General features: G+C 46.3%; 1 protein-coding gene across 2 annotated transcripts in view; it reads right to left on the bottom strand.

Annotated features, from left to right (window-relative positions):
• The window catches only part of SLC6A11 (solute carrier family 6 member 11), a 134,688-nt gene extending 119,880 nt beyond the window's left edge, over nt 1-14,808 (bottom strand). Inside the window, exons 1-4 of one of the 2 annotated variants that reach the window (XM_045493806.1) lie at nt 14,485-14,808; nt 11,373-11,507; nt 11,116-11,256; nt 7,742-7,832 (exon numbers count right to left, since the gene is read on the bottom strand). In XM_045493806.1, the coding sequence (XP_045349762.1) occupies nt 7,742-7,832; nt 11,116-11,256; nt 11,373-11,507; nt 14,485-14,743 (626 nt within the window). In that variant the 5' untranslated portion in view covers nt 14,744-14,808. The remainder of the gene's footprint in view (nt 1-7,741; nt 7,833-11,115; nt 11,257-11,372; nt 11,508-14,484) is intronic. The other variant, XM_045493805.1, reaches the window with a different exon arrangement.
• Nucleotides 14,809-15,445: the final 637 nt, after the last annotated feature.

Here is a 15,445-nt window from a genome sequence, read left to right as displayed (position 1 = left end):
AAAGCCCAGGCTTCCTCATCTTGGCCCAATGCAACCATCCTACACGTATCTGTTGCTTTATACTTCAAAAAATCTTTTATTTTATTACATCTTTACTTTCCAGCTTCCCCCACCAAGCTGTGGGCTTCTTTGGGGACAGATAGCACCGCCCCCTCATGTTTCTGACTACTGATAAGGTGTCCAACACCTAGTAGGTTCTCAGAAAATGTCAAAAGAACAACCAGGTGAAGAAAATGCACTGAGAGTTCTCCAGGTCCACCATGAGGGGCATACAGACCTGGCTGATGAGACTTCTCTAAGAATGTTTAAAAGAATCCACGCAGACTTTCAAAGATGTGGATGACATCTTCCTTGTAAAAATTAGCTACCACATATTGAACACTTGCCACCCGGAAAGCATACAGGCCTCATCTCTTCTAACACTCCTGAAAACCCTGAGAGTTAGGTCCTATGACCCTCCCGTCTTCAGAGAAGCAGATGGAGGTTTAGGAGGGTAAGTTGCCCGGGGTCATGCACTGGGCTGATAGAGGAAGCGATGACTTAAACTGGATTCTAGAACTTGCCGCTCAAGTCTACACTGTGCACGTCAAGGAGGTAATACACTGGGAGTGGAGTACTCCAAACTAGCAGGAGTAGACGGTGCCATGCAGTGCTGGGTTCTGACTTAGGGAAGGGTTGGGGGGCATTTCTGAACCTGCAGTAGGAGGCACTATGGCTGCTTCAGACACACAGGCTGACGCTGCATGAGGATCAGCCATGAATCCGCACCTGTAGAGGCAGGGGCGAAGTGGGGCACCAAGCCTCAGTACCAGGAGCTAACTTGGGCACCCCACTTACACCCCATCAAAGTTAGTATGTGTTCTCCCCTTTAATCCTCAACAGAAATCCAGAGAGGCTGGCAAAGCAGGGAATGTGACTAATTTCCAACTCACAAATAGGAAAGTCAATCACAAACATTCTCTTTCTGCACTCAGTCTTTTCCAAAGGGTCTAAACTATACCGGGCTCAAGACAGGGGAGGACCCATTCAATCCTCATCTCAGCCCTGCAGGTGAGTGTTATCATGATCATTTCCAATTTACAAATGAGGACAATGAACTTTGAGGAGTTAAGAAACATCTGTTCAGGGGCGCCTGGGTGGCTCAGTTGGTAAAGTGTCCGACTTGCGCTCAGGTTTTGATCTCACGGTTTGTGAGTTCGAGCCCTGCGTCGGGCTCTGTGCTGACAGCTCAGAGCCTGGAACCTGCTTGGGATTGTGTATCTCCCTCTCTTCCTGACCCATCCTCCGCTCATGCTCTGTCTCTGTCTCTCAATAAATGTTAAAAAAAAATTTTTTTAAAAAGAAACATCTGTTCATTTATTCACTCTTCCACTTACCCATCTCAACTAATATTTGTTAAGCAACTAGAATGTGCTGGCAGAACAGGGAACAAACAAGGGCAGCCCTTCCTGGCATAGGGCTTACATTCTAATGGAGTGAGGGAGAAAACAAGCAAAGATGCGGGGATTTCAGTAAGGGCTACGTAGACAATAAAACAGAGCTATGGGGTTGAGAGGGGCTGAGTGCTGATATAGCTGGGATGGTCAGAGAGGGCTTCCCAAATGACATCTGCATGAAGATTTCATGGTAAGAAGGAGCCAGACACATAAGGATCTGGTGAGGAATCTTCCAAACAAAGGGAACAACAAAGACCTGTGACTGAGCATGGGTCAAGTACGTACAAAGGACAGAAGGAAAGCCAGGTGGAGGAGGGCGATAGCGGAGGGGAAGGAGTCTGAGAGGGAGGCAGGGCTGGGCCCTGGGTCCACAGGAATCAGGGCTTCACTCCAGCTCCCCTGCCTCCCAAATTTTGTGTCCAGAGAAAATCAAGTGGCCACATGATTTAGAAATAATGAAATTTTAAAACCTTGTCCAGTGAAGATACACCAGAAAGATAAGACCACACCCTTCTGAACAAAGATACAGAACTGAAAACCCTTAGAGCTTGATTCAGGCCCAGCACACAGTATGTGCTCAACAAATGCTGGTTGAATGGACACCACGCAAAAGCAATTTTAATTGTACACACAGCAAATATGGACTTGCTGGAGACACGTGGACTAATGGAATCCAAGGCCTGATGTGAAGACAGACCAAAGCCCACCTGATGCCACGACGGTGGTTACACTCTTGGCAGTACTCAATCCCCGCAGAGGACACAGGCTTAAAATTTAGGACTGCAAACATATTTAGATAAATGCTCAGATGCCAGAAGCATAATGAGTTACTAAGAAAACCAGAACGGCCTAATTTTGAAATCTGACATGAGAAAGACAAATTGCCCCTGCCCCATAGGCCCCTTGCTTGAGCCACAGTCCAAGACTGACCCAGGGCCCAACCTTTTCTCACTGGCTAAGCCAATAACTTGTACCCTGAAAAGGGAAATGAACCTGTAAGACAGGGTGTAGTTTGGGCCAGGTGCCCAAGGTCAAGGTGAAGCTATGGCCAGTCATGTGCAGGGAAGTAACACCTTGTACCTGATTTTATGGCTGTTTAGGGGCTTGTCTCACCTCCGCTTCTTCTTCTTTTTTTTTTTTTTTTTAATTTTTTTTTTCAACGTTTATTTATTTTTGGGACAGAGAGAGAGAGACAGAGCATGAACGGGGGAGGGGCAGAGAGAGAGGGAGACACAGAATCGGAAACAGGCTCCAGGCTCTGAGCCATCAGCCCAGAGCCCGACGCGGGGCTCGAACTCACGGACCGCGAGATCGTGACCTGGCCGAAGTCGGACGCTTAACCGACTGTGCCACCCAGGCACCCCTCACCTCTGCTTCTAGAGAGCTAGAGTTGCATCCCACATTTCTGCCTCCTCCAAACGTGCAGTGCCCTTCCTATGAATACCAGGAACTCACACATTTATGGAATGAGTGAACGAGCAGGCAACCAAGGCAGTCTATTTGGACCAAGCAGTGTGTGGGCCTGAATGAGGTCAGAGGCAGTAAGGAAAGGTACCAGGAGCACCCTGAGGTGGGGCATCCGTGAGCCAGCCACACAGGGAAACAGGACAAAGAACCAAAGAAGAAACGCTTCTGAGGAAACGATACAATACTTGAAGAGCTGTCACACTGGCAAGGAATTAGACATGCTCCATCCAAAGCCCCAGAAGTCAACTGTCAGCTGAATTTCAGGAAGAACTCCCTCCCAGCAAAGTATGTGTCAAACTGTGCTTCATGGACGGCTAGCATTCAGGGAGTGGGGGTAGGTGGGGGTAGAAAGGAACGACTCCAAATGATTCCACAGGAAAATACATTTGGCAATTTGAGTTAATCAAAGACAACAGATGTTCTTGCCAAAGGGCACAGTTTTCAACCCTTCTCAAATGCATGTGGCCCCAGTGGCTTTTCAAAGGATGTTATGAACATCTCACAGAGTCTCCTTTCCAAGCTCATCTCTGGGAAGAGATGAATTAGAACCACCTGACAGGGGCGCCTGGGTGGCTCAGTTGGTTATGCATCCGATTTCGGCTCAGATCATGATCTCACAGCTCGTGAGTTCAAGCCTCGCATCAGGCTCTGTGCTAACAGCTCAGAGGTTGGATCCTGCTTCCGATTCTGTGTCTCCCTCTCTCTCTGCCCCTCCCCTGCTCATGGTATCTCTCTCAAAAATAAATGAACATTTAAAAAATTAAAAATAAAGACATACATACATAAAAGAACTGTCTGACAAAAGCATCTTATGAAAAGGTGATTGTCACACAGGTATCTGAGTACTTTTAGGATGTAGAATTCAACACTGCACAGATGATACAGATGCAATCTAATAGAAAACTAGAACCATGGGTTCATTCTCCCATGGACTTTCATCTAGAATGGCCACGCGGTAGGCCACAAGGTTCAGTTACACACGAGGATGCAGATTAGCTGTCTCCTCCCACCACTTTGTGTCCAAATAAGTTGATGATATGGATAGTGCAAAGGGATCCAGGAAGCAATCGATGCTGTTGGCCAGGGACCTTAGTGACAGGATGAATTCTTGCCAGAACCCACTCTGAGTTTTCGTGTAGTATTTCCAAGAAAATATTGCCTGCCTGTCTTCCTCGCATGCATCTATGCATTCTGTAAATATTCCTTGGGGATCTTCCACAGACCAGCAGTAGTAAGTAAAGCCAGACAAGGTGTTCCTTTAGGACTACCTTTTGGTGAATACAGACAATAAACAAACACATTTCACACACAAAAAAATGATTTAATTGAGGTTTTCTATATATGACACAAAGGAAATAAATGGTGAGAAACAATGTAAGTTACACAGAGATCTCCATTGTGGGGTTTCAGGATCGATTCTCTAAGGGAGCAAAGAGACCCTGTTTTACAGACCCTCAAAATATGCAGGTCACAAATAAGTCTCTGTAATATGCCTCTGGGAAATCATAGCCCAATGGGGCTGGGAAAGGCCACACCAGTCCACCTACCACAGTAATCCTCTCTCTAGCACATGTCTTATGTATGCTGTATTTGACACTACGACTCAGTAGGTCTGGGGAGGAGTGGAGAACCTGAATTTCTAATCAGGTATTCTAATGCCACTACTTTGTAGACATTTAAATAACACTATTGTATCAAGCATTAAAAAAAAACCTAAATAAATGGAGGGCTATACCATGTTCATGGACAGAGAGGCTCAAATACAAAGATATCAATTTTCTTCTAATTAACATAATCATTCAATATACTTCCCACCAAAATCCCCACGAAGTTATTTTGTTCTTTATTGTTGTTTAACCTGACAAACTGGGTCTAAAATTCATTTGGTAGGCAATTTTGGAAAAGAACAAAGACAAGTCCCCACATGTCTTACCAGCTCCAGGCTTACAATAAAAATGTGGGTGTAGTATTAACACACAATTAGCTAGAGAGACAAATGGAACAGAACAAGAGCCCCAAAGCAGACCTGTATTTTTAAGATAACTATGTATGGAAGATAGCATTATAAATCATAGGAAAAAGATGAATAATTCAGTAAATATGGCTGGAAAATTTGATAATTTGTATTAAAAAACAACAACAGCCCTGAACTCCTACATCATGCCATGTACAAAAATAAAATTCCAAGTAGATTATATTCTTTTTTTTTTTTTTCAACATTTATTTATTTTTGGGACAGAGAGAGACAGAGCATGAACGGGGGAGGGGCAGAGAGAGAGGGAGACACAGAATCGGAAACAGGCTCCAGGCTCTGAGCCATCAGCCCAGAGCCCGACGCGGGGCTCGAACTCACGGACCGCGAGATCGTGACCTGGCCGAAGTCGGACGCTTAACTGACTGTGCCACCCAGGCGCCCTAGATTATATTCTTAAGTATGAAAACACAAAACTTTAAAACTTTAAAATTTTTAACATTTACTCATTTTTAAGAGACAGAGTGAGTGGGGGAGGGGCAGAGAGAGGGAGACACAGAATCTGAAGCAGGCTCCAGGCATTGAGCTGTCAGCACAGAGCCTGATGCGGGGTTCAAACTCACGGACTGCGACATCATGACCTGAGCTGAAGTCGGATGCTTAACCGAGTGAGCCACCCAGGCACCCCAAAACTTTAAAACTTTTAGAAGAACGTATAAAAGATTTTTCCCCCAACTCTGGGTAGGGAAATACATCTTAAATAAGATACCAACTGTGCAAACCAAAAAGAACAGACTGGCAAATTTGACTTCAATAAAGTTAAAACTCCAAATGCCATAAATAAATAAGAAAAGCCACACACTAGGGAAGGCAATTTGCAGCATATTTATATCTAGAATGTGTCAAGATACTAATATCTAGAATGTGTCAAGAATTCCTACCCATGAGGAAAGACACACAATCCAAAGAGAAAAGAATACGAACGGGAAGTTCACAGATGAGGAACCCAAATAGGGAAAAACACATGAAATGTGCTCAACCTCGCAAGTCATTAGAGGAATGCAAATTTAGAACAGTCGGATGCAAAACTTAAAAATTAACCAGACCAAATGCTGTCTAGAATATGGAACAGTAGAATTCTCATACACTACTGTTTGGAAAGTAAATTAGAACAATCCTTTCAGAAAGCAATTGGACGTTATCTGATAAAACCGATAATAAACATGCACGCTACCACTAGCAATCCCACTCTTAGGTACAGGCCTAGAAACCTTCCTTCACGCACACAGGGAAGTATGGGCAAGACATTTATTCAGTGCTCTTAGTAACACTGGGAAACTAGAGAAAGTCTAAATGCCCATCAAGAGGAGCTGGCTAAATACAATGTAGTCTTTTTATACATTGAAATACTATACAGCAGGAAAAAATAAATGAACCAAAGCTGCATGTATCAACAGGGGAACATCTCAAAACCAAAACTGAGCAAAGAACAAAGTTGTAAGAAAGGTAAGTAATGGATACCATCAATAAAAAACTTTTAAGTATGCCACAAAGATCTAGGTACTATTTGGGAGATGTATGTATAGCATATATATAGCTAACATACAAATAGTTGATATATAATTTTATATAAAGCTTATAAATTTTTATAATTTTATAATTTTATATAAAGCTTTATAATTTTTATAATAAAAGCTTATTAAAGTTTATAATTATATATTAATATAGAATGTGTATATATATGTATGACACACACACACCAACTATAAACATGAGAATGATAAGTCTAAATTCAGCATCATGACCTCTAGAGAGGGAAGGAGATGAATGGTATCTGGGAAGAGAATTAAAATGACTCATAAAACCACTGCCCCTCTACCCTACTTATAATCAGCATTAGGGTAAGCAATGTTCTTGAACAAAGCCATACTTTTTTCAGATTGAATAGTCTCAGAAAACGTTTAGCCCAACCTCTGACCCACAGAGGAAACATCTCTTCGATACCCAAAACAAGGTGATCCTTCTACCTCAGAAGACCCCAAGTCAGGGCCACTGTGTACTGTTATGCAGGATGGCACTGCACAATTCTGGAGCACACATTTCACATGAATGAGGCCCCCTAGGGTTGTGAAGTGCACAACTTCTATAACCATACATGGCAGCCCTGTAACTGCCAGGTCACAGACCCCTTTGGGATGTTAATGAAGAATGCCCACCTCTGGGGAAATGCCCATTCACACAATTACTGCCTGTAATGTCAGTGGATTCAGACACCTCCCCAACAATGCTTAGTGACCCTCCACCAGGTAAACACTCTCAGGGTTGGGTGATCACAACCTTCAGAAGTACTTGCAGACCGTGCTATGAAACTAACCTCTCCCTTAAGCACATTTAAACTTGCTTCTTTAGAACCTCTATCCATTCAAGTTCACCTGCTTCCTTTGCACATGACACTTCAGGTACTGAAGGAAAGCTAACCTGCCCTCTCTGCCCTGGAGACTTCTGCTTTCCAGGCTAAATACACTTCTGACTTAGCTTATAGCAAACATGCTATGTCTCCTCTTTTGTTAAAAACCCTTTTTTTTTAAATTATCATTTTTAGCAAGCATTTCCTGCCCTAATAAGCAACCAGGCATGCTGACATACCATCAAAGAACCAGAAAACATTTCTCTCAGCTGCTCCTTTAGGAAACGTGTAAAATCTCCGCACTGGCTTCCAAAGCAGTCAAACGTCCCCAGAAACCAGGAAGTGCAAAGCCAGAGAAAGAAAGGGTCAGACTTTTTCCAAGGGTGGGGGCAATGTTAACTGAGCAGAACCAGGACAGAGGCCCCACAGGCCAAGGGACATGAGTCACTTTCCACTTACTCCCAAAACTCCATGACGGGAGAGGTGGCGTTCTGCAGGGACACATGACTGTGGTTGCTCACGTTCAGTTTCTGGAACTCCACACAATTCTCTACAGTGGAAACAAGACAAGAAAGAGAAGATTAACCTCTGCAAGGGCTGGACCTTGGGAAACATTCAAAGTTGATGGTGCAACCAGGTGGTTTTAACTAGCCGCTCTAAGCAAACATGCCTCAGAGAACACCAAGGAGGAAAATCGATCACTTACAGTTTAAATGAGAGGTCTGGTCTGATTAGAACAGGAGGGAAAGGTTTGGGGGCACGACACCTTCTCTCACTTCCACTCCAAATGCCCTATCAAACTCTCCTCCTGCACGGTTCCGAATTTCCTTTCCTTTTTTCCACTTCCCTACAGAAGCCCTCTCCATGGCATTTATCTGTCCTGCCCAGTGGCCCCAGCAGGGTTGGAGGGTGTAAAAAAGTGAGTCGGTCACAGTGTCCCTACGACAGTAATGCATTTGAGACTCCGTTTTCCTTCACGTAGGAAGACACTAATATCGCAACTGTCTCATAAAGATGTGGGAACTGGATGAAATGGCGTGAGCCTGTAGGTGTAAAGAATTTCTGCTTTCTTCCTCATTCCCTCACTTGATTGGTCAATCCAAGAAAGGATTTATTGAACATCTCATTTCATGAAACTTGATGACCAAGGGGGAGTTGAATTTCCAGTAAAAATATCCAACTGTTCGATCTTAAAGGCCCAGATTGACCCCCTCCTCCAGGGAGACTTCATCTATCTCCCTCCCCTGAATTCTAAGAAAAGCAGAATGTAAAGACCCTCCAAGGAACCACCTTCTCCAACTCCCTTTAATTTTGAAGAGGAGAATCTAAGGTTCAGGAACAGTCAAGGGACCCATATCCCTACCCACTCCCTCCTCTATAAAGTCAGTTAGGGACAGAACTGGGAGTCCACTCCAGCCAGTGCCCCATCTCGTGATTATCACCCAGGTCTGTTTCCCACCACGGGACCTGCACCTCTTTACAGCACCCCTGTTTACAGAGCTCTGCGCCAGACTGTGAACCCCCTGAGGGCAGCTGCACTGTTCACTCTGGAGCCCCTGCACCCAGCACGGAGTCAGTGGTCTGCTTCGCTCTGGCACTGCTCTCTCCTCGCATGGGTACAAACCCTCCAACTACATCTGTAGCCTCTGGAGCAGGAAGCACCTCTCACACATGACGTTTTTACACAACACAAGTGTTCACATGCTAGGAGAGAAAGGGGGCTGCAAACCAGTGGGAGAAAGGTTTGCCGTCTGCTGGGGAAAAGTCCCCCAACCGTCTGCCTCCTTCCTGCTCCTCCTGGCAAGGACTAACCATATTCTGAAAGCGGGGGGGGGGGGTCTGTGGGGGCCACGACATCCTGAAAGGAGTCTGAAAACCCAAGATTATAGGAACCCTCATGCTTTTTTCCAGGGAAGGGAGCCCTTAGTTTTGATCAGTCTCTAAAACAGTGTGTCTCTTTTTTTTTTCCCTAGAGTAAACAAATTTCTCAGACATCCAACATTGACAAGGTATTTTTATTAAAACGACATCTGTGTACAAATAAATGAGTTATAAAGTCCTTGTGATTATAGTACTCATACGACTATAAAACCAGAATTAAATTTATACATTAAATACCAACTATGGAACACAATTCAAACTGATAGCATAAAATGTATGTGTAGGACAATGCCATTTTGTGAAATAAAATGGATTTCCTGACAGGAGAGTGGAGCCAAAGGGAGGAGGCAGGGTCTGTGGAGTTCAGCTTGCCTATTCTTCCACTGGCTACTTGAGAAGCAATTCTACTATCATTTTCCTCTGGTCACACTTGCGCAATATCTTCATTCTTACAGTTTGTGGCATTCCTAACTGGACTTTGATGAATACCAAAGCACCATTTACAAATTAAATCTCTGTGCTCTCCTCCATTGGCCACCATCATCCTACTTATCAAGAACCCATCTTAAACTGTAAACACGCACAACGCTGGGCACTAAAGTCTCCTGACTGTCCTCGGTGGAAGGTGGTAGTGCAGATAATCTAGAACATGTGCGTATTTTTAGAGTGCCCTCAAAATAAACACACACAGTTAAATTATCATGGAGGACTTGCAGGCCTCCAAGAATATATCCTTGAATTTTAATTTGATAAACATCTCTATGAAGTCCCCAGCCAAAGAAAGGTTAGGAACCAGTGCCCTAAAGAGAGATAGTGAGACCTCCACACAATCCAACAGTGGGAGCAGGGCAGTCATCACAACACTGGAAGTGGCATCACAGCACTTTCTAGACCTACTACTCCTTACTCCCTGTTCCTTATGCTGATAACCAACATCCCACCCAATCTTACCATACTTCAGCCTGCAGGATGAAATGACCCTTCCAGGGACAACCTAACCACAGGTTATAACACAGATGGTGAACAGCTTAAAGCATGTGTGTTCATTCCAGTCAAAAGGGAGTGGCTGCCTGGAGCACTGCTGAGAAGGGTTCTGAGGCCAAGACTAGGCTCAAAAGGATAGAGTTCTACAGTCAATTAGTGATGTCTGCTCTGAGCACAGCCATCACAGATAGGGAATAAATATGTTGTTGCTTTCCCTAGATTTTAAGACACCATCTTGATAGCATGGACAAACTAAAAAGCAAACAGCACATTAGAATCCAAAGTAATCTAAAGAGTTATCCATTCAAGGAAGTGGGAGAGTGGTACATTCAAATGTCTACCTGGGTTAGACTGGGAAGGTAAATAAGCAATGTGAGCTGAGTGGAGACTGTGGCCAACTTGTGGACAGATGCCTTATCCAAAGACAACTGCTTATCAGCCCCAGCTGCTGTCAAGCAAGACTGTGAGAATGTGGGTCTGCTATTGCCAGATCTTTTATTTATTTATTTTTTTCAAGAGAAGCGGGAAATCTGGATTTTCACGCGAGGTCTTCTGGTTTTTAAATTTTGACAACCAAACACATTTTTGAAATTCACTGATCACTGAGTTAAAGCCTAACTGGTCTACAGGCCCATGGTTTGCAACCCTTGATCTAGCCTAACCCGTTCATTTTACAGAGGAAAATCTGACATCCAGAGGGGCCCGGCTGGAACTAGAGCCTGAACCCCTCTCTGCCCACAAAGGGCTCAGTCTCTGTATTCAGCAAAGCGAGGAAAGAACATCACCATTCTTCTACCCATGCCAATTACTGAGCCAGGGCAACCAGACCCAGTGCAGAACTGATCTCCAGTTTCAGTGGAATCTGGACTCATGTCAAGAGGCCAGGATTGATGTCCAGGACAAGGGCATACCCCCAATTCCTGGTCCCCCAGCAGGACCTGCAGAGAGACCCTCCCTGGGAACCATACCTGTGTTCCACTCATGCCCACAGGTAGCCCAGGGGAGCTCGGTGGTGAAGCAGTTGCTCAGGTAGAAAATAGCCCATGCCAGGATAATGATGTAGTACACGTTTAGATGGGCTTCGATCACCTGTGTTGCATAGCCAATGCCTGAAAGAACAAAGGGAGTGATGTGGGTCTCTTACCACCTTGTTAAAACAGTCTCAGCTGCCTTTCACAGCCTGACATCACCCAGGCACCATTTCATTCTTGAACTCAGTGCTTACCTTCAAACAAAGGGCAAACTTTCCTCCAACATGTAATGCCACCTTCACTCGTGAACTGTCCCAGAGCTGTTTCCAAGAAAAAAACAGGAATTCCACAGCAAATAAAAAACACCACATAGGGAATCAGGAACGCCCCTACAAGGATGCAAAGTAAGGGAATGAGGTTAAAATTGCCTCTACTATTTCGAGTTCAGCACAAGAAATCTTTAATAATCACCTACTACGTGCAAGATGTAATGTTCGCTGAGCTTGAGGTCAAGTTCACACCTTGACGACCACAGTCAGAAAACATGGCCCTGGGTTTGTGCTCTCTGCACATCTACCTCACATCTCCCAGCCTCAACTTGTTCATCTGTAAAATAGGGCTTTTAATATTTAACATCCGTACCACTTATCTCACAGAAATGTTGTGCATCTAAGATGATAATGTAAAAAGGAAGTGTTCTCTTTGCTTAATTCTATAATGTATATATTTCACTCTCTAGCACTCTCTAGGTTAAATCCATTCTCTCCCTGAACATTACATTCTTCTTTTTTATCCTAAAGTAACCTCAACAGGCTAGGTGAAGGGGACCCCTTCTTCCTATTTACTTTGGAAGTGATCTGCAAAAAAAAAAAAAAAAAACTTTTCATTAAGAAAAGCATTCTCAAGGAGATGTGCTATTAGCAATATGGCGCCCCAGTACATGAGACCCAGCTATGGAGTTGACTTATAAGGGGTTTGCAACAAGTATCTATCTCCCCAGAAGGCTGACTCTGAATCAATCTGAGAAAGACCGCCATAAGCTTTAGTGCTCCTATCCTGGTACACAATACCCACTGCCTGGGCCTTTCTTTGAAACAAATGAAATAACTCAGGTGAGCATGAGCTACTATAACCAGAAAAGGATTTTCCAAATCCCTCATTCCCTCTCACCTGTTTAATAACAAAGCTTGGAAACACATTCTATTCCTCACGATCTAATCTAACAAATGAAGGCTTTAACTGAAATTGCTTTTTGCTAAATGAAGTCTCTTCAGCCTTAGAACTAATAGCAACAATTTTGATCAAACCTGATAGTAGGACTACATCCATCAAATTTTGAAAGCGTCTTTGAAAAGCTTTTTGGGGCAAGATACTGTTTTGTTGTTGTTGCTGTTTTCGTTTTCTTAGTTTCACATTGGGAAAGAAATCCTTTAAACTAGTGCTGGGATCTATGAATAGAATTGTATAGATTTTTTTTTAAAAGGCAAGCAGTGGATAATCAGATACCCCAGCTATAACAGAAGGCAAAAAGTGTGTGAAAGGAACAAGATGGTCTGTTTGCTGAATATAAATCTAAGTGATTAGAAGAAGCTACAACAGATTCGCTAATATGCTGTGAACCCTCTAGAACCTAACAGCACTTTCTGAAAGACTTCTAGCCCATGTATTCGCAAAGCTAGTACTCAAGATAACTACCTCAATTAAATCAGGATATTTGTGTGCCCAATGGGGACTCTTGGCGAGTTAAAAAAAAAAAAACCTACTAATTTTTAAATTTTACTCACTGCAACTTTTTTTTCTTTTAATCTGTGCAGAATTTGTAATTAACCCAATTTACTCTGTCGCCTCCTTTTAGGAATGCATTGTTTTGGTATAACAATTTCCTGTATTAAAAAAAAAAAAAAAAGATGCTAAAACGATTTTTGCCTGGGACTACCCTAAACAGGGTTTCCACAGGTTTCTAAGAAGACATGGCAGCTAATAAAGGCGGAATCTGCAAAAAGGCAGAACTCAGCTGAGGCCACAGGGCACGTTCCGGGTCTCCAAGTCCACTCCCTCTGTCCCCAGTGCCAAGCCACCAACACCGGCGGCCACTTCATTACCAGTGCAGAGCAGGCTTGGAGCAGCCTGGGCTTTCAGGATGAATGTCTCCAAAGAAAGGGCCTGGGCCAAGCAGTACCCTTCTCGCTCTCCCTGCAGCTGCTCGAACAGGAAGTCCTACTCTGAGCGGCCTAACAGTGTGGTCCCTGCCAGCCAACTTCTGAGCCACCTCCACTGGGGTCTTGGGAATCTGCTAGAGGGGCAGGGGCACAGCAAAGAGGGAGGAATACATGGACACAAGCTTTTCCTGGGAGAAACTGTGCCACCCACGAAGGTTTCACAAGGTCCCTTGCCACACACCTACCATCTGTCCTGCTGATAGGACAGGTGGAGGCTCCTAAAGTCCTTCAGCTGAAAGATTTGAGGATTCACTGCAGAATCTCCACCAAACTGACTTGGACAAGTCACTAGGAACAACTCTCTCATCACCTTCCTCTCCCTGTCCCCCACTCCACACTCTCGAAGCATCTCCTAAACATTAAATCCGTGTCGTTGCTCTTTGTCCGTGTCTCTGACACCGGTGAAAGAAACCGCTTGGTGCCAGTGCTTCCGCCAGATAGGCCCGAAAAGAGGACCTAGTAAAGGCCTTAAGGGCAAATGAAAGACGGGGCGGGCAATCAAACATCAACACCTCGCCCAAAAGTCCTCCCTGTTGTCAGTCCAATCCCAGTTTAAAACAAGGCCTTGGTGTCAGAATCCCATCTTTATCTCTTTATGGGGTTACTTCTCTGACCCTTTGCATCCTCATCCGCAAAATGGGTTTGCCACTGCCTGCAGAGATGACTTTAAGGATGAAATGAGATGATGGAGGGAAAGCTGAGTCTGGCATTTCACTAAGTGCTCAGAACCCCAGCCTACACGGATCCTGATCAGAGTCCTTTTCCTTCACACTGGTTTCCAGTTGGGAAAGCTGAGGCTCCAAGGGGCTGTCTCCTGCCCCAGACGCTAAGGCACGTCTCAAAAGCAAGGAAGGGCTCCCAGCATGGGCCTCCACCCGACGCTGGCTCAGAACACACCTGGCGACCACGTCCTCGCGTGCTGGCAGGCGGCACATTCAGGTGCGAAGAAACGTGCACATGCGCCCTGGGACAGGCGAGCCTAGCCCCGGGAGAGCTCACGCGCCAGGTGGCCCAAGGCAGGCACTCCCCACGAGGGTCCCGCTACACGCAGGCGCGGGAGGGGTCACTCGCTCACCCCCTTGCTCCCCGCCCCCACCGGGCTGCTTTCCCCTCCTCATTCCCGCTCACGCCGCGCGCGCCGCCTCACCTCCTCCGTTCTTGTAGCACAGGTAAGGGAAGCGCCACACGTTCCCCAGCCCGATGATCTCCCCAGCCACGCTCAGCACGAACTCCACCTTGTTGTTCCAGTGGCCGCGCTCGTGGACCGCCTTGTCGCGCTTGTCGCGCGGGTCGCGCGCGGGCGCCGCGCCCCCGCTGCAGCCGCCGCCGCCTCCCAGCGCCTCAGACTCCCGCGCCTCCTCGGCAGCCTTCCCATTGCCCAGAGGCAGCGCCTTCTCCGCCGTCATGGCCGCGCTGGCTGCCTCGTGCGCCGGGCCCGGCTCTGCGCCGCCGCCCCGGGCGGGCTGGCTTTTCAGGAGGCGCGAGCGGGCGGGAGGGGGGAGGCAGGGGGTGGAGCTGAGGGGCCGGGCCGGGCCAGCGCGGGGACCGGGACGCGGCGCGGCGGCCCGGCCCTCAGGGCGCCCACGCCGCCTCAGCCCGGCAGGGCCCGGGAGCCCGCGAGCACCTTGCGCGCGCCGAGCACCTTGCGCGCGCCGAGCACCTTGCGCGCGCCGAGCACCTTGCGCGCGCCGAGCACCTTGCGCGCGCCGAGCACCTTGCGCGCCCTTCCTGCTCTCCTTCCTACTGGCCTCAGCACAAGAGTGGAAGCGCCCATTCAGGCCTAGGTTGGGCTGCTGACGCCAAACCCCCAAATTCCACCACTCACTGTAATCTCCCAACAGCTTGGGCCTCGGTTGCCCATCTGTAATAAGAGAAGTGGGCTCTAGACCAGGCATCTCCAACTTTAAGGTGCACACCAAGCACCTGCGGGTCCCTGCAGATCCTGATCCAGGGGGTCGAGCTGGGCTGGAGCTTCTGCGTTTCTAACAAGCACCCAAGTGCTGTGGATGCTGCTGGTCCGGAGACCACACCTGAAGGTAACAGGGAGTAAATGAACTCAATTTCTTCCCACTTCTCAAGGTTTGTGAGCTTCCATAGGATGGGTACAC

This window comes from Leopardus geoffroyi, chromosome A2, assembly GCF_018350155.1.
Source record: "Leopardus geoffroyi isolate Oge1 chromosome A2, O.geoffroyi_Oge1_pat1.0, whole genome shotgun sequence".
NCBI classification, from domain to species: domain Eukaryota; kingdom Metazoa; phylum Chordata; class Mammalia; order Carnivora; family Felidae; genus Leopardus; species Leopardus geoffroyi.
The sequence above is the reverse complement of the archived record's forward strand: the minus strand, read 5'-3'. Positions and strand labels throughout refer to the sequence as shown.